Source organism: Trichosurus vulpecula, chromosome 7, assembly GCF_011100635.1.
Source record: "Trichosurus vulpecula isolate mTriVul1 chromosome 7, mTriVul1.pri, whole genome shotgun sequence".
NCBI lineage: Eukaryota > Metazoa > Chordata > Mammalia > Diprotodontia > Phalangeridae > Trichosurus > Trichosurus vulpecula.
This window is the reverse complement of record NC_050579.1, coordinates 100478954-100498824: the sequence shown is the minus strand read 5'-3', so window position 1 is coordinate 100498824 and position 19871 is coordinate 100478954. Positions and strand designations below refer to the sequence as shown.

Sequence of the window (19871 nt, the reverse complement as noted above, 5' to 3'; positions counted from 1 at the left end):
CCATCCCAGTTGAGTGTCATCTTCAAATCTGATAAGCATAAATTCATCTGAATCACTGGTGAAAATGATGAATGGAATGGGACTGAGGATAAAACTCTTTTTTTAAAATAAATTTATTTATTTAGTTTTAGTTTGCAACATTCACTTCCATAATTTTTTAAATTTTCTCCACCTCCCTTCCTTCCTCCCTCCCCAAGACGGCATGCAATCCAATATAAGCTTTACATATACCTTCTTATTAAACATATTTTCATATTAGCCATGTTGTATAGAAGAACTAGAACAAATGGAAGGAAGCATGAGAAAGAAAAAACAAGAAAAGAGAGCAAATAGTATGCTTTGGTCTACATTCAGATTCCACAGTTCTTTCTCTGGATGTCGATGGCATTTTCCATCATGAGTCTTTTGGAGGTGTTTTAGGGCCTTGCATTGCTGAGAAGAGCTAAATCTATCAAAGTCAGTTATTGCATATGGCTGTTACTGTGTACAATGTTCTCCTGGTTCTGCTCACTTTACTCAGCAACAGTTCATATAAGTCCTTCCAGGTTTTTCTGAAGTCCACCTGTTCCTCATTTCTTGTAGCACAATAGTATTTCATTACATTCATATACCACAACTTGTTCAGCCATTCCCCAATTGATGGGCATCCCCTCAATTTCTAGTTCTTGGCCACCACAATAAGAGCTGCTATAAGTATTTTTGAACATGTGGGTCCTTTTCCCATTTTTATGATCTCTTTGGGATACAGCTCTAAAAATGGTATTGCTGGGTCACAGGGTATGTACAATTTTATAGCCCTTTGGGCACAGCTCCAAATTGCTCTCCAGAATGGTTGGATCACTTCACAACACCACCAATAATGAATTAGTGTTCCAATTTTCCCACTCTTCTCCAACATTTATCATTTTCCTGTTTTGTCATGTTAGCCAATCTGATAGGTGTGATGTGGTACCTCAGAGTTGTTTTGATTTGCATTTCTCTAATCAACAGTGATTTAGAGCATTTTTTCATACGACTATAGATATCTTTAATTTCTTCCTCTGCCTGTTCATATCCTTTGACCATTTAGAGGATAAAATTCTTTAACAAAAAAATTAAAAATTTATTCCCCAAAGAGATGGTTACGTATTTTCCAAATAATATCTTGTCCTGGATATTTTTCTCATGAAATCCATATACTAATGTATATAAGAAACATATTGCTCTGTTCATACCAGTCCAATATACATTCTCTAACATGTGAATGATAGTCTTCCTCTAGTGACCACAAAAGGCCTAAAGAGTTTAACTATATCTCCTTAAACAAGTTAATCTAAAGACAAATTATTCCAGTTTAACAGAAAGAGGTAATATTTATTCCAATTCATTAGTGAAAGAAATGGAGACATAAGAGTAATAAAGTGCTTTGTACAAGACTTCATAGATTTAGTGTCAGATTCCTATTCATAGGTCGCAGCTATTTCTATGGTTAAAACTCATACAAAAACTCAAAGGCCTTCTTCCGTGGATAAATTATCATAACAAAAGGTCAGTATACCAAACTATTTAATTTTAAGTACAAGAAACTTCTGACCCCTAAACTTTGAGTAGTATATCTAAGCATGCAAAAATAAGAAGTTAGAGAAATTAAAGACTATACTATTTCTTCTCTGCAACAACCACAATCATTTTAACAAGAATAAGATTTACCCTTGAAAAACTGTAGCAGTTAGCCATCAGAAACAATGGATCTCATCCTCTGGTTCACCTATTCCTCACAAATTGCCAAAGGCACCTAATAATTTTATAGTTATTTGTCTATGTACTATCTTCAAAACTCCTTAATAGACTGTAAAATCTATGAAGACCAGGACCACATTTTAATTAAATGTTACAGGGTACCTAGAATCAATCACAGTCTTCTGTAGACAGTAGGCACTTAATAAGTACTGCTAAACTGAAAAATCATGGCTTTACTGGGGGTTCTATATGCCAGTTCTGGCTCCAGCTCAGCCACTACTAGTTATTTGGCACCTGTTTCCTCACCTATAATATGAAGGGTAGAACATATTAACATCCCTTTCAGATATAAAATTCTCTGATTCTATTACATGATCTGTCACTGTTTGTATGGATGTCTGCATGTCCTTTAGTAAGCATGTTCTCTAGTATAATAGAGAATTGGGGCAGGATAGGTAGAGCATCTTCAGCATAGAGATGATAAACTCCATGGGAGCAAAAGAGATCACAAAGTGAAGTGGTGTAGAAGGAGAAGAGAAGAGGGTCTAGTACAGAGCCCTAAGACACCCAGGGTAAATGGGCATGGCCTGTCTGAGGATCCAGCAAAGATCCTCAGAGAGTTTAAGAAGGGGTCTGATTGGTAGGAGAACCAGGAGAATTCCTAGAAAAAAGAGTATTCAGGAGGAGAAGGTGACCAACAGCGTCAGAGGCTCCAGAGAGGTTGAGAAGCTTAAATTTGGAGCATTAGCTACTGTTTCATAGCCTTTTGAGAGTAGGTTAGAAGTCCAAAGAGCTTTTGTAGAACTCTTCTATTATTCTGCCCCACTACTAACCATCAGCCAAAAGTAATCTCTCCTTTCTTGAAATTCTCCCAATAACACCTTTCTTTTGTCCATATTACATGTTGCTTTTTATCCATGCCCTCTACTAGGCACATGTTATCTCTTGTAGATTTTAACCTCCTTGAGGCCAAAGATATTATTCATTATTATATCAAACTTAGCATGCAGTGTGGTGCAATGCTTACAGTAATCACAATAAATATTTTCATTGAATTAAGAAATTTCAGTTCTTGCGTTCCTCCCTAATTTGACAGCTTTGATAAGCAATAATCAGCTACACAGTATACATTTCAGAGATCTAAAATTTAGGCAGGTGGGTAAGCTCTTTATCTTTTAAAGTATTGAAAATTATGTAGATATACCCTTCTTCTCTTGTGAGTTATTTGAAGAAATTACTGTATCTATTTTATAGACAAGGAAAATATGATTAGAAGATTTCAGTGGCTTACTTAGTTATAGCAGTCATCTTTACAGTGATGACTATGACTTGGCTTTTTGCTGTTACTCATCCTTTATTGCTGTCATATTGATGTGAATACTGTCCTCAATTTTGGCATATTTTCATTACACTGTCACTTCTATAGCAACATGAGAAGATCCTCATGAAACTTTTTCCTACGTTACATTTGTAGGTATTATTTTTAGATTTTGTGTAGGACATTTTAGATAAGTTTGGCACACAATGGGGGAAAAAAACATGTTTTCTAACCTAAAAACATGTTTTAACAATATGTACTTTTAAACTGAAAAGTCACATGCAATTTTTAAAAAATTTTATAGTGAATTTTTCCCATGAAGTTACTAAACTATCATTTCCCTCTAAATGTTACCTTCTATGGAATTCCTATTTTGATGCATGATCATGACCCTTGGTTTTTGTAGCTGGTGCCAGCACATCACATACATTCTGACAGATCTTCTTACACTGGAATGGTTTAATGTGTGAGCCTAGTGATAGACTTTATGTCTGTTAGCTAAAGCTCAGTCTAATTAAGTTCAAAGTAGTTTCTCAGCAGAAGGCTGGCCATCAAGTAATGACATTTTTTGGTCACAACAACTCATGAAGATAGCGAAGTTTTGAATGTTTTTTAAACAATGCTTTGGAAGTCTTGGGATCATAGGATTTAGAGCTGGAAGGAATCTCAGGGATAACATCGATCCAAGCTCCTAATTTTATAGATGAGGAAATTAAGACCCAGAGAGGTTAAATAAATCATACTATATCATACAGGCAGCACACAGCAGAGACAGGATTCCATCCCAGGTCTTCTTTCTCCTGTACCATTGGATGAAGCCTCATAGTATAGGAGCTTTAATTGTAACAAAGCTGTGATGAGAGTATTAGAAAAGTCCAATTTATAAGATTTTTTTAAAGAAATACAAGTTTATTTTGCTTATTCAACTAAAGCTAACAAATGTAACTAGAGGTCCTTTGGGACCTGTGTTAATAATAAATAAAAATACTTTACATTTGGCCAGTTATTTACATATACTCCATACTCCATCAAAGTAGTTTGTTCTCATAGGTCCATGACTCTTGTGACCTTTATTATGAAATCTGTTTGTTTAGTCAATTTTTTAAAGTCAAAAAAATAAAAAAAAACGGAAGAAAATATTAAATATCTCTTTGGAAAAACAACTGACCTAGAAAGTATATTGAGGAGAAATAACTTAAGAATTACTGGACTACTTGAAAACCATGATTAAAGAATGAACCTAAACATCATATTTCAAGAAATCAGAAAAGAAAACTTCCTCTAAAACCTAGAATCAGAGGGTAAAACAGAAACTGAAAGAATCTACTAAACATCAACTGGAAGAGACTCGAAAATTAAAACTCCTAGAAATATTATAGCCAAATTCCACAGCTTCCAGGTCAAAGAGAAAATACTTCAATCAGTCAGAAAACAACCATTCAAATACTGCAGAGTCATGCTTAGGATCACATACGATTTAGCAGCTACTACATTAAAGAAGAAGAAGGCTTAGAAGGTGATATTCTGGAAGGCAAAAGAGCTAGGATTACAATCAAGAATTATCTACCCAGCAAAAGTGAGTATAATCTTTCAAGGGAAAAAAAAATATATTTAATGAAATAGGGGACTCACATTCCCAATGAAAAGATCAGAGATGAAAAGAAAATCTGATTTTCAAACACAAGACTCAAAAGAAGCATAAAAAGGTAAACATGAAAAAGGAAACGAGAGGCTCAATGAGGTTAAACTGTTTCTATTCCTACTGGGAAGATGATACATGTAACTTCTAAGAACTTTATCATTATTAGGACAGTTCAAAGGACTCTACATAGACAGAGGGCACAGGAGTAAGTTGATTATGTTGGGATGAGGTAAGTGAAAAAAAGATGGAGGAGAGAAGGGGAAAGAGAGAAGAAGAATGGGGAAAATTATGTCACCAAAAAAAGGACCCAAGGAAGAGCTTTTATAGTAGATAGAAATTTGGTGGTGGCAACACTTGAAACTTACTCTCAGCTAAGCTGGTTCAAAGAGGTAACACACACACACACACACACACACACACAATTGGGTATAGATTTCTAATTTACCCAATAGAGAAGGAGGAGGGGAAGTAAGAAAAAAAAATAGGGAGTGAGGAATAAATGGAAAGGTGGATAAAAGATGGTAGTAATAAAAAGCAAAACAGACTTTAGAGGGCAGACAGGATAAAAAGAGAGAAAAGGATAAACAGAATAAAACAGGATGGAGGGAGATGCACAGTTAGCAGTCATAACTGTGAATGTGAATGGGTTGAATTCATCCATAAAATGGAAGCAGCAGAATGGATTAGAAACCAGATTCCAACAATATGTTGTTTATAAGAAACAAACTTGAAACAAGGGGCTCAAGCAGGATACTTCAGCTGAAGTAAAAAGGGCATGGGTAGCAATTATGATCTCAGACAAAGCCAAAGCAAAAACAGACCTAATTAAAAGTGATAAGTAGGAAAACTATATCTTGCTAAAAGGTGCCACAGACAATAAAGTATTATCAATACTAAATATCTATGCAACAAAAGGCATAGCACCTAAATTCCTTAAAGTTAAAAGAATTATAGGAGGAAATAGACAGTAAAACTATATGGTGGGGGACCTCAACTTTCATTTCTCAGAGCTAGAAAATCTAACCATAAAATATGTAAGAAAGAAATTACGGAGCTGATTAGAAGCATAGAAAAGTTAGATATGATAGACCTCTAAAGAAAACTGAATGGGAATAAAAATGAGCATACCTTTTTCTCGGCTACTTCTACTTCAGTAGTGGCAGAAAGGTATACAATAGGTGCTAAGAATCACAGTTTTCAGATGCCTACTAATGTAGCCCACCATTAATATAAGTGATCGTATTCAAATGTGAGATCCTTGTCACGTATTCCTAAAGCACAAGTCTGACCATGTAATGCCCTTGCTCACTGAAATCTAGAAGTTCTAATTTCTTCCATGATCTTCTCTTTCCCACTTAAAATCCTTCACAATTTGGCTCCAATCTACCTTTCCACCATTATTGTTACGTTAATATACTTCAGACATTTTTTTCATCCTGATAAACTGGCCTTATTGCTATTCCGCAAATACTACATTCTGTCTCTCACCTCTGGGGCTTCTTGACATGGGGGCAGCCTCCATGTCAAGAACACAGTCCCCCTTTAGCATTTTCTCTTACATCTCTACTTTTCAACTTCCTTTTGTGTGCTCTCTTTCCCCAACAAATTAGATCCTTGAGGGCAGAAATTGTCTTCTTTTTCTTATTTGTATCCTCCGGGTTTAGCATAGTGCCTGACTTACAGTAAATAGTTAGTGAATTGAGCTGACTAAACAAAGTATATACAGAGGAGATCTTTGCTGTAGGTAGCTGTTTTAAAAGTACTAATATCTCAAAGTGTCTGAAAGGTATTTTTCCCCTTAGTGGGGAAAAATCATCATCAAGAAATAAAAATAACTACCAACACATATGCCTACTTTCCCATCTCCACAAAATCATTACGAAAAGTCTAGTATTGAAGACATCCTTGAAGAAGGAACGAGGAAAAAACAGGTAGACTTTCAAAAATGATAAGCTATATAGCAGACCATATTTTTACAACCATACAAATGACTGGAAGGTAGAGAATACAAGACTCCGTGGTACTTGATTTGTTTTTTTTACTATAAAAAACCATTTGATTTGGTGCCCTAAATGTTTTCTCCAACTAGGTATTTTTCACGCTCCCATCAAAGTCACATGGGAATTATCCCTGAGTTTGCTATTTGTGCAATCAGCCCAGTGGCTCATCTGATTTTACAAGAATAGTAACAAGAAGACATGCCATACAAATGATTTAATCCTGAATTATTTAAATAAACTATGAAAAAAATAAAAAATCAGAGATGACCACTGAAATAAAATCAACACCAACTATATTAATTTCATTCCTAGGTTAAAACAATACAAATTAATTGCTACAATGAAGAGACAGAAAGAGCCCAGAAAGCACTTTATTCAGCGTACTTTTGATTTATATACCAAATGGAGAAAGATTAGATGGCTGTCAAAGGGAAAACTGGATTCTCATTTGTAAACTACTATGAAGAAGGATGATGGGAGATCATGAGCAGTGTCACCTCATAAAGCAGTGAGACACGGTGGAGGGTCAACCAGTCTAAAGAAAGCTTGGCAAAATAGCCAACTAAGCAAATTCATCCCAAGAGCATTCAAGGTTGAAAACAAAAGAAAATTAGAAAAGATGTGCAAAAATTATTAAAACAAACTCTTTTTTTCCATCAAGGAAAATGGAAGCATCACACTTGGACTCTACTGTCACAGTCCCTGAGGTGCTTACAGAGAAAGCAAAAATAATGAGAGCTCACTAAAAACAACAAAGATGTGGAGCTGTACCAAGTATCTACAAAGGAGACCCGTACTAGAGAGCACACAATTCTGAAGACACTGAAGGAGAATGATTTAAAAGGTTTCTAAAGCAGGGGAAAGGTGCGAAGGGATGGAGAAAATCCTGGACCTTATTAATTTAAAAAAAAAAGGTGGTCAAGAAAACATTAACAGTTATCCATTTAAACTACTCCCAAGTCTACAGTCTACACAAAATCTCTGAGGGTCACCTCCACGTGAACTGAATGAATTAATGTATTACATTCCTCAAAGAGTGCATTAGTAAGGAAAAACAGATTTTCACAAGCAATACTCCATAATGGACCACTTTTTGCCATCTCACAACTACATATAGATATACAGATATAGAGAATGTAACATCTCAAACTAGCCATCCAACTGAATAGGAGAAAACTCCACTTTATAGCTTCTCTTGCAACATGTCTCTCATCCACACATCTGGGTCCAGATAGCCTCATAAAATATGGCATCATATATAAGACACTACATATTCCCCCTTATCAGTTAACCTCAGGTAAATCAGTGAATATTCTAGTCCCATACTCTCATCCTCCTCAACTAATTATTAGATTCAAAGATAGAAAGCACAGATGTGGAAGCAGAGGGAGTCAGTACCATTTTATTCCTCATGAATTACTCTCCTAGACCTCCTGAAAAGAAGAGAATATTTCTAACATAGCAGCTAGGTGGCACAGTGGATAGAGTGCTGGGCCTAGAATCAGGAAGACGTGAGTTCAAATCTGGCCTCAGCTGTGTGACCCTGGGCAAGTCACTTAACCCTTTTGCCTCAGTTTCTTCATCTGTAAAATAAGCTGGAAAAGGAAATAGCAAACCATTCCAGTATCTTTGCCAAGAAAACTCCGCCCCCAAAAAAAGGTTCAAAAAGAGTTGGACATGACTGAAAACTGAACAACAACTGCCAACATGAAAGGTAGTATTACCTAATGGATAGAAAGCTAGCCTCAGAGATAGAAAGTCCTGAGTTCAAGTGTTGCCTCAACGCATAATAGCTATACAGACTTTGGCAACTCCCTTAACTTCCGGCTGTAGACAGCTCTCTAACAGTCTAAGTTGGACAGAAGGCAACCCTCGTCATTGGCAGAGGATGTTTCTTGCCAAGAATTTCCTCTACCAATGGAATCACAGGCCCTGGCTCTCTTCCTACCTCTCTCCTTTATTCCAATATATGACAGAGACTTTCCTACACACAAAGGAAAAACTTAGAAGCCATTTTTGGAGCTGTTAGTCCACCCCCATCTGAAAACTGCAGCATCACTCCCCAAATCTGCAGCGTCCCACTCTTGTCTCCAGGAGGCTGGAAAGAGTATCTTTTGATGAGTATTTTGTGGACGCATCATGTCCTGTGTGGGGGTTCCTTTTCCCTTCTCTAGTGCAGTTACTCCACAGTTTCTCATTTAAAGTGGCATTTGCCACCAAATGAATGAACTGAAATGGGTATAAGGAAATCATCAAGTCTTCTTCTGATTTAAAGCCCTCCTGACTACAAGGATCCCTCATTCCAAATGCTACAGTCAGGGGTCCTAATTTATTTGGAGAATATCCAGTCGAAGAGAGATTCCTTAAAGACGATGTGGTCCTCCAAATACTCCTACTTACGGGTAGAATTATACTGATTGCATCAATCTCTAGAACACTACAGAATCTTCTGGGATCCACAATTACCCAAAAGAGGGGTTTTTTTGTTTGCTTTTTTAACCATCCAAAAACCAAACTAATGAAGAATACCTATTATTACATCTATGACATATAACTGAATGGACAGAAATTACAAATGGCTAGTAAGCTGGACCCAGCATTGAATTGGAGGTGTAGGGCAAGCTGCTTTGTCTTTGGGAAACCGTGCCATGCTTTTAATGACCCTGAGTTTCTCCTTAAAACTAAGGCCCATCTTTAAAACAATATTCTTAGGATGATGCTGCATGGCTCTGTGTCATGGAATATCAGCTCTAAAAATGAAAGCTCTAAGTCACCTGGAAGTTAAGGTGAGGGACATGATGGGTGTGAGTACGCCACAACATATTAGTAAGGAAGAACTGTGCTGCAGAATCAGTTAAAGTATGTCACCAGACACATGTATGTCAGGAAAGAGGTATGCTAGGCACATGATAAGAGCAAGGGATAACTGGCAGACAGCCCATATGTGAAGAAAACCAAACACCCCGGCCCACTGGGTGAGCCTCTGTGGAAGGCTCATGGTAGGACATTCTGAAAAACTGCAAGGATTGGGAGGTTTGGATGGGTTTCAACTACATGGAGGAAGTATCCATATTGATGAGCTCACAGATTCACCGAAGCATGTAAGTACAAGCAGCACCAAATTTGAAATAATGTCTACTAAAAGAGGCAACCAGGATGAACTAAAACTTCCAGAGCCTCACAGCTGGGGCTTTGTCAGATAATCATCAATGCTACAGCAACAAACTTTAATTTGGCAGACAATCATGTATGGAGAATAGCAGTTTTCACATCAAATTAATCAACCATAGTTTTCTTCTAAGAATACTCATATGATCCACCAGCTCAGAGAGTACATAAGGTAGTGAATCATAGCTAGAGCAAAGAAAAAAGGGATGTATATCCTAATGTTTTTTTAAAACAGCTGATTCACTATTAATCTTGCTTAAGACATTCTAGTTAAATTTTCTCCACCTGTAAAATTAATTTTTGTTTGTACTTAGTTGTTTTCAGTCACATCTAACTCTTCATGATTCTTTTTTGAGGAATTTTCTTGGCAAAGATATTGGTTTGCCATTTTCATATCCAACTCATTTTACAGATGAGGACCTGAGGCAAACAAGGTTAACTGACCTACCCAGGGTAACGCAGCTAGAAGTGTCTGAGGCTGAATTTGAACTCAGATCTTCCTGACTTCAGGCCCACCACTTTAACCATTGTACCACCTTGACAACCAAAATTAAGATAATCTCTATTTATTGTGAATTGAGACTATGAATGACACAATGTGTAAAAAAGTGCTTTGAAATATCTGATTTATAGGGTGAGGCAAAAGTCAGTACAAATGGAGAGACTGTCTGATATCTTTCAACTGTCAAGTGGCTTCTGCCTCACCTTGTATAAGCACAAGGTATGAATTTTAACAATTAGGGAGTGAGTGTGTGTCTTAATGATTCAACCCTTTTACCTTTACTCATTTCACTAACATTTATCAAACAACTCTTGTGAGCAGACCTAGCTACTGGGGGAGATGCAAAATTTATGAACAAGCAAAGGCCAGTCTCAAGGCCCATAAAGCCAACAGTCTTGTAAGGAGCTGAGATACACATACAGACGGCTACAATACAAAATATGACGTGACAAATGACATAAAGAAGAGCAAAGCAAAGTGGTAAGGGAACCAGGCTCCTCTCACTTCCTGCCGATGCTCCATCATCATACCACATGTCCCTGCTTTTCCTGTTAAAGCACCTAAAGCTTCAGCACCCAAGCTATGCGCTACTTCCACAGTTCTAGAAGAATCTGGGATTTCAAAGGTACTTTCTTAAGAGCAAAGCAGCAGACGTATCATTATCCCTACTTTATGTTGGATGACTTTATGGCTGAAGTTTACTGACTCTGTGATCACAAAGCCATCAGTCAAACCAGGTCTCCTGGTGGAGCAGTCTAAAGTCTAGACAAATAAAAGCTTACCTCAGCCACTTCCTTTTGAAAGGTCAAGGTCATCTGCGTTCTGCCATAAACAAAAGGTCCATCTCTTTTAGAAATATTTTCAAGCCACCTAATAATCAGTGGAGTAGACACACTGAAAGGCAGGTTGCCAATAATATACACATTTGGAGGATCTGTTGGAATCAAGGGAAAGGCCCAAGATAATTTTATCAATATATTCTGAACACATTTGAAGGATAAATTAAAACTGGGTAATTACTGTACTAACATAAAGCTTATGAAAAGATGCTTTTGAATTGCAAAAAAAAAAAAAAACTGTCCAAAAATTTACATTGCAAAATCAAAATTAAATCCTAAAATTTTGTGCACAGCGAAACACTGACCCCAAAACACTAACAAAAAAATACACAACATATTAGGAAGTCTAATAATAATAAATAAAGTCTAATACAAAGTTGTTTACATGTAATTATGTTTTTAATGTTTCCAAACTACTATACAACGTGGGTTTTTTCTTTAAAACAAACTTTGCTATTTTGTACCAAATTTGATTTTATTCTCGTAAGAGCCCTGAAAGCAATTACAACCACACTAGTAAAATTCAAAACAACTATGTAAACAACAGCGATACAGTGATTTACTTCAACCTACATTAGTCACTCTATGCTTCACTCCTTTCCTCTACAATTAAATAAGCGCCATCCAGCTATATAATTTTTACGTAGCTACAGAGTTAGGATTAGAACACAAGAAAACTGATTGCTACTTAAACTTACTAAACCATTTGTTTTCCCCTTACTCCAAAAACGGAGGGGGGCACAGACATTTTTAAACATTCCTCAATGCTTTTAGAGGATCGGAGATACAGGGCTTATGATATCTTTGGAGGGGAATAAAAACATAAACACACAAAGCAAAATTTTGAACATATGAAGTAAAAAAATTTCAACAAAGAAAAAATAGCAAGTTCTTAGAAGAAAATCATAAAATATTTTCTCATTTACAATGGTATAATTCAGGCGATTTTTAAAAAACTTGTTCAGAGAAACAGTAATGACAATAAACATTTCAAAATAAATGAAAATCACAAGTAAACACTTACCATCTTCCCACTTTCTTCGAAGGTGTTCTGGAAAAGCCTTTTCTAATTTAAATGTCATAACATCCCCATGGACAATTCTCAGTTTTCCAGGTGCTGCATCAGATAGCATCTATTTTATGAAAACCAAATAAAATTTATTAATTCATTTCTGATACTATATAAAAATCTACATATTTTCAATTTCAAACTTACGTGGGAATAAACCAACTTCAGGAGGACATATAAGTTCCTCACTCCAGCTCTGCTACAGGTTCACATTATATAAAACTTACAAGCCTTAATTTAAATATCTTCAAAACAGGATAGTAATGCTGACTTACTTTTGTTCTGAACAATGTCATTTACTGGAACAGGCTTGTTTCTGCATGCTTTATCCAACTTACCAAATATTTAATCAATGTCACTTCTGTGTTAAGGACTATTTTAAGCACTGGGGATACAAAGATCAGTCATATTTTTGAAGGAAATAAAGTGAAATGGATAGAAAAGGGAAAACAGAAGGCTACTAAAGATTCCCCTTTAAATGGTAATATTGTGATTATCACTATACTTATTATTATAACAATTTGACTCAAGAAACATTAGGCACCTACTCTATATAAAGCATCATGTTAGGCATGAGGAAAATTCAAAATTTAGAAAAGAAACAGTCCATTTGGGGACATTACACATACAAAATAAACTATAATACAAAATAAAATATGGCCATTGTATGAAAGGTAAAAATTGTTATGAGGCTTGATGGGCGGGGCTGTCATTAAGGAATCAAGGAAAGCTTCAAGGACAAGAGTATCATCTGAACTGGGATCTAAAGATTTCCATAGGTAGAAGGGGAAAATATTATAGGCCTAGGGAAAAAAGCATGATGAAAGGCAGAGACATGGGGGGAACATAGGGCAGATATGGACTGCTGAATAGGCCAACTTGGCTAGAACACAGGCTCCACGGAAAGAGGCAAAGTCACACCAAATCATGGAAGGCCTCTGAATGCCAGTCTAAGGAGTTTCAACCTTTTTTGGGTAGGCAATAAGAAGCCCTTAACAGAAGTGATGAGAAGTAACTTGACCAAAGCAAATTATAACCTTAATTCTAACATGCCTCTTTAAAATGAGTTGACTTCACTGGAGGCTGACACCTGATGGTGACTAAATTTTCATAGGATTCAGAACTGGGATAAAACTTAGATTATTTTGTCCACCTCCTTATTTTGCAAATAAAGAAAATGAGGTCCAGACAAGTTCAGAGCCTTGCCCAAGGTTACACGGGTAGGAAGGGAGTGGAAGATCGAGATCAGAGACCAGGTCACCTGCCTCTTTGCCTAGACAACCTGCTGCTGTTGGTCCTCAGAAGGCAGTGAGTTAAAGCAAAAAAAGGTACTAGATAGGAGCTTATCATTTGTGCAGCCCTGGGCAATGACTTAACCACTATAAGCATGAGTCTTCTCATGTGTAAAATGGTCACAAATATGCCTGTCCTGTTGACCTCTCAATGTCATCAGAAAGAAAATGCTCCATGAATCTCAACATCTGTTTGCTAACAAGAGGGAAGAGGTCTGATGATAGATGTCACTGGTACAGGCAACTCCCAGTGAGGAAAGCCCCTCTACCAATGCAGTTCAGAAGCCCTGAGAGGTTAAGGGGCTAGTCAGGCCTCATCTGGCCAGCATGCATTACTGTCAAAGCCTGGCCCTTAACCCAGACCTTTTTGTCTGACTCTAGAGAGAGCTCCACATCTACCTTTGGCTCTGACTGTTACTGTTACATGGCCAAAGTTTCATAAAACTATGCTGGGTGGGGTGGGGTGGGGGAGGATCCTAATACTTGTTTTTCTTCAGTAAAATGGAAATAGGTGATTTGTTCATGATCCCACTCTCCCTTCAGCCTTCTATGTCAAGCTACTTTTCATTTCTATCTTCAGAATGGCTTCTATTTCAGTTTAAACTTTGGACAGACAACTTCTATCTAGGACGCCACTTTTCTCATTTCACAGATTAAGAACAAAACGGAAATTGAAAAAACTGGGATGAAACATATGTGGGAAAGGAGGCAAATGATATTTAAATATTCATTTAACTTTCAAATTTTATTAGGAGAAAATTGCTTATTAAATGTATCCCCAACCATTTGATTTAATGCTACATCTCAATGTATTCACTGATAATGCTCTAAGGTAACTGTTGCTGCTATGATCCCCAATTTACCAGGATTCCCAAGAAAGAGGGAAGTTTAGCTGGGAACATCCTAGCCTCTACCCCAAACCTTCCCACACCTTACTCTTAGGATGCTTCCCTCTCTCCCTGTGTAACAATCTCCAGGCAGAGTACTGGCCTGGAGATCAGAAGGCCTGAAGCTCTAGCCATGGCTCTGCCACTAATGAGCTGTAAAAACTTGGCCACATCACTTTACTTTTCTGGGCCCCCTTTCTTCCTTATCCTTAAAATGAAGTTATTGAACCAGATGGTCCGTTCCAGGTCTAAGTACCTAATTCTATGGTCCATTCCAGACCTAATATTCCATGTTCCATATACCAAAAAGCAGCTCTTCAAAAAAAAAATAAATAAAAATCTGGGTACGATGTACAAGTTGACCGAATACTGCCCATTAAATCTACTAAATTATTCTCCCTGAAATACCAAGGGAATCTCTGGATGTTACGTCAAGTTATTACTTCACAACTGCTTCAGGACACAGTTACATCTCATTCCTTCCATACTCTAATAAAAGATGGAGCTCTTCCTGCAAACACCTCAGCTCATAAAATCATCTCTTTGTCCCTTTCCCACTTACCACTTATGGAATACTTTGGGGAAGGTAGTCTGATTAAGATGTTGGATTCTAGTTTTGAAAATTTTTTTGCCAGCTGTAAGCACAGATTTAGGTAATCAACAAATATTCAGCAGGTGTCTATTAGTGCCTGATATAGAACTATTGAAATTCATAGTAAGAAACACTGGCTCTGCTCTAATGAAACTTAAATTTAAGAGGGAAGAGAAACAGATGTAACAGGGGAATCAATATAATCAGTACTAAAATGGAGGTGTTAAATCAAATAATACAGCTAGAGATGAAGTTCAAAGTGGTATTTGGATTCAAAAGACCTGGATTCAAATCCTGATGACACCGCTTAACAGCTTTGTGATTGTGGGCAAATTATTTAAGGTTTCTGAGGTACAGTTTTCTCAAGTAAAGTGGGTGCTTCTACTACCTACTTTTGTGAGGAAAACAGTGGGTGTTATGTAACTGCTGCCATTTATCCCTGTCTCCCTGTTCTGCAGGTAAGGGCAAGACTGCTTCTAAATCTGCCTCTGATGGCCTAATGTTTGGCTAGTGCCAGAGAGGGATGATGATCAGGCCTGCAAGAAGTTCAGGATCTTTAGGGTCTTCTAATACACTTAGTACAGCATCTGGCACACAGTAGGTCCTTAATAAATGCTGACTGGCTAACTAGGTGGCATAGAACAGGCCCAAGCCAGCCTCCATTACCCTCCTGGCCTTGTTTCTTACTTCTCAACTGCAATAACATCCCCCTCCCCATGACATTTCATCTCTCTGGCCTTAGCCCCATCCCCACAGCTGCCCACTTTTCAGCTCTCCTTTTATGTTTTAATATGCCCCATTAGAAGGTAAGCTCCTTGAAGGCTGGGACTGCCTTTCATTTTGTTTAGCATACAGTACCTGGCACACAGGAAGGATTTTAATAAATGCTTATTTCCTTCCTCTTAGTAGATACTTAATAAATCCTTATTGCCCTGACTTACCTGGTAACCTCTCTTTATAACCTGCCTGGTCAATCAAAGCAAAACTCATTCTACCCAATCTCTTCCTTTTCTATGTTCTCTTGCTTTGGCCATAAGCAGCAGAGTAACGGCAGAATCAAGTACACTTTAATCTAGCACCAAAAAGAACACCAAAGCTCAGACTACATATTGAGAGCACATGGCTTTCAGCTTCTTGTGGGTAGTTCTCTCTATATCAATCAATGAATCAATCAATAAACATCTACCAAGCACCTACTACGTGCTAGACACTGTGCCAAGTGCTGAGGATACAAAAAGAGGCAAATGACAGTCTGCCCTTAAGAAGCTCCCATTCTAACAGGGGAAACAACAAACAAATACATACATGATGAATAAATAAATAAATAGATTAACAGAGGGAAGGCACCAGATTTAAGAGGGATTGAGAAAGGCTTCCTATAAAAGATGTGATTCTAGTTGGGACTAAAAGGAAGCCAGGAAAGCCAGTAGGAAAAGATGAGGAAGGAGAGTGAGCATTCCAGGCATGGGTAACATCCAGAGAAAATTCCCAAAGCCAAGAGACAGGAAAGTCTTGTTTGTGCAATAGCTGGGAGGCCAGTGTCACTGGATTAAACAGTAGAGGGTGGGGAATAAAGTGTAAGTAAGGTAAGAAGCCTGGAAAAATAGAAGGGGGCAAAGTTATGAAGGCCCTTGAATGCCAAGCAAAGGATTTGTATTTGATTCTGGAGGTGATAGGGAGCCACTAGAGTTTATTGGGGGGTGGGGGTGGGGTGGGAGGAGTGACATAGTTGAATTTGTGTTCTAAGAAAATCGCTTAGTGACTGATGGAGGATGGATTGGAATGGGAAGAAAGCTGAGGCCAGCGGACCCAACAGTACCTGAGCCACAGTGGTGGCAGTGTCAGAGAAGAGAAGGGGGCATATTCAAGAGATGTTGCAAAGATGAAATCGACAAACCTTGGCAACAGATTGGATATGGGCTGGGGCGAAGGGTGTGTGTGCGTGTGGGTGTGTGCATGTGTGTGAAAGAAGGAAGTGGAGAAGATTTAGGGGGAAAGATAATAAATTCTATTTCAGACGTGTGTTTAAGATGTTTCCTGAATATCCAGTTTGAGATCCTCATCTCAAAGGCAACTGGAGATGTGAGACTGAATGTCAGCATAGATGGTAATTAAATCCATAGGAGCTAATGAGGGAGAAGAGAAGAGGACAGAGTCTTATGGGACACCCACAATCAGAGAGCATGAATTGGATGAGGGTTCGGCGAAGGAAGCTCAAAAGGGGTGGTCAGAGAGGAAGAGAACCAGCAAAGAGTGGTGTCCTAAAAACCTAGAGAAAAGAGGGAGGGTGAAGGAGGAGAGAGTGATCAACAGTGTCAACGCCATTAGTTCTGTCATCCTTCAATCGATACGTACCCATTCCGTTTCCAATTATTTTGATATAACAAAAAGTGAGACCATTAATATTTATGAAATGTCTCTTGCTATCAAGATTTCCTTGGGGTAAATGCTCAGCAGTGGATTCTCTGTATTAAAGAATATGAATAGTTTAATAACTTTTCTTATATAATTCTAATTGTTTCCAGAAAAGTTGGAACAATTTTTAGCTTTCCAAACAGTGGATTGGACCGTCTATCTTTCTCCAGCCCTTAAAATACTGACTTTTATCTTTCATTGCCTGTGGTAATTTGATGGTTGACAGGTGAAACTTGTGTATTGCTCTTCTTTTTAGTGATTTGGATCTTCCCCCACTATGGTTGTTGAATATTCTATTTCTCTTTAAAGTTGTTGATATCTTTGGACTATTTATCTAGGGAAATAGTTCCTAGTCTAATATGCTCATGCCAATTTCCAAGGGAAATTGTTCTTAATCTATTTATGTCAATTTCCTACATATCTTGAATACCAGATTTTTATCACAGATACTTATGAAAAGATTTCCTCCTACTTAGTTGCACTGATTTTGTTTGTATAAAAGCTTTTTAATGAATATAACCAAAATTGTCCATTTTGTCTTTTGGGATCTTTCTTCATTTATGAATCCTTTTCCTAATTAGTTGTGAGAAAGTTAACCCCTTCCATTCTACTCTAAATTATTTGTGACTTCATAGTTGAGGCTGCTTGTCCGCATAAGCTTATTATGGTACGTGGTGTAGTTGCTGGTCTAACCCTACTTTTCTGGCCAAACTGCTTTCCCATTTGCACCTCCCACCCCGAAGGTGTTGCCATATAGAAAGTAAATTGTATTCGAAGATTTTTTGAAAAGTGAGCTACTAAGCTCATTTGCTTTTCAGTCCCACCTAATACATTCTACTGGTCTACTTTTCTATTTTAACCATCAAATCTAAATAGTTTTGATGACTGCTGCTTCAGTACATAGTTTGATGCTACAAAGTCCCCTTCATTCCAACTTTTTTTATTATTTCTCTTGAGATCCTAGATATTGTTTCTCCAAATGAATTTTAAAAATTATTTTGCTTAGTTGTATAAAATTCTCCCTTAGTAGTTTGCTTGCTGTAGGACAAAATCTGTAAATAAATTTGAGTATAATTACTTTAATGTGTGGTCCAACTATGATAATAAATATCTCTATTCTTTTAATAAATATTCCCTACTTCCTCGATTTCTATAATAAAATCTTTTAGATTAATTCATAATTATTACATATATTTTGTAGCTATTTTGAAAATGATTTTTCTATCATTTCCTCATTTTTTTAGTACTGAATAAAAATGCTAATGATTTTTCTCAATTTAAGTATTGCAGTTTTGCATACAGGCAACACTAAAACTATAATTTGCAGGGAAGGTAAGGATATGCACTGACAGCAGAAGTTCATCACCAGGCACTCTCTACACTGATGAAATCACAGGAAGGGAGGAAAAAAAGGAAAAAGAGAAAGAGGAAAGGGAAGAAGCAAGGAAATGGTTGAGAGGGAAGGGAGGAGGGAAAGAAGGGATAAAGGCAAGGAGAGAAAAAAGAATGAAGGAAAAAAGGAAGGGAGGGAGGAAAGAAAGACAGACTACCATTTCACTAGAGCTATTAATTGCCCTGATTAGTTTCCTCTCAGGTTCTCTGGAGTTTTCTAAGTAAACCATAATGCCAAATGCAAATAGAGATAATTGTATATCATCTTTACTGGTATTTATAGTTTTAATTTCTCTCTCTTAGTGCTATAGGCTTTTTTATTTAATTAAATTTTATTAATATTTATTAAGTATTCACAGGATACATGACATTATAATTAGATGCCAAGAGCCTAGGGATAAAAAAAGTAGCGAAAACTTGGTTCTTGTGTTTGAAGAGCATATATCTTAGCTCAAGTAAGATAGGGAAACATAAGTATCTATTTGTATACAATCTTTGGAGAAAGAGAGATTAATTTGGGAACAGATTTGAATGTGATACCCCTCTTTCCTAGTAAGGAAAGGTATCACATAAGAAGAAGAAAGTTTTATGTATTTCAAGGGTATTACCTTTATTTTTTTTAAAAGCCAACTTATTTCACCATTTGAGATATTATGTACATGTCTAAGAAGCCGGCAGAGTAGAATAGAAAGAACAATGCACTTGGATTTAAGAAATCTGGACTTATCCCTCTTAAAATGTGGTAAACAGAACGGAATGTAGAACTCGATATGCAGCCAAATAAGTACTGGATACTTAGGTCTACTCTCTCCTTGGACCTTGGACCTGTATAGCTATTAATGAAGACTTCAGTTACTATGTAATTGTCTTAAGAAGTCATGTGACCCTGTAGAGTTTGTAGTAAACTAAAACCCTCAAGTCTTTTTTGTTTTGGTTTCGTTTTTTGAGGGGGGAAGTCAGGGCAATTGGGGTTAAGTGACTTGCCCAAGGTCACACAGCTAGTAAGTGTGTCAAGTGTCTGAGGCTGGATTTGAAC

At 37.2% G+C, this 19871-nt stretch overlaps 1 protein-coding gene across 1 annotated transcript in view; it reads right to left on the bottom strand.

Annotated features, from left to right (window-relative positions):
* TFB1M (transcription factor B1, mitochondrial) overlaps positions 1–19871 on the bottom strand; it is a 66664-nt gene that overhangs the window by 39760 nt on the left and 7033 nt on the right. Inside the window, exons 3-4 of the mRNA XM_036766923.1 lie at positions 12213–12321; positions 11132–11283 (exon numbers count right to left, since the gene is read on the bottom strand). Coding sequence (XP_036622818.1) covers positions 11132–11283; positions 12213–12321 — 261 coding nt within the window. The remainder of the gene's footprint in view (positions 1–11131; positions 11284–12212; positions 12322–19871) is intronic.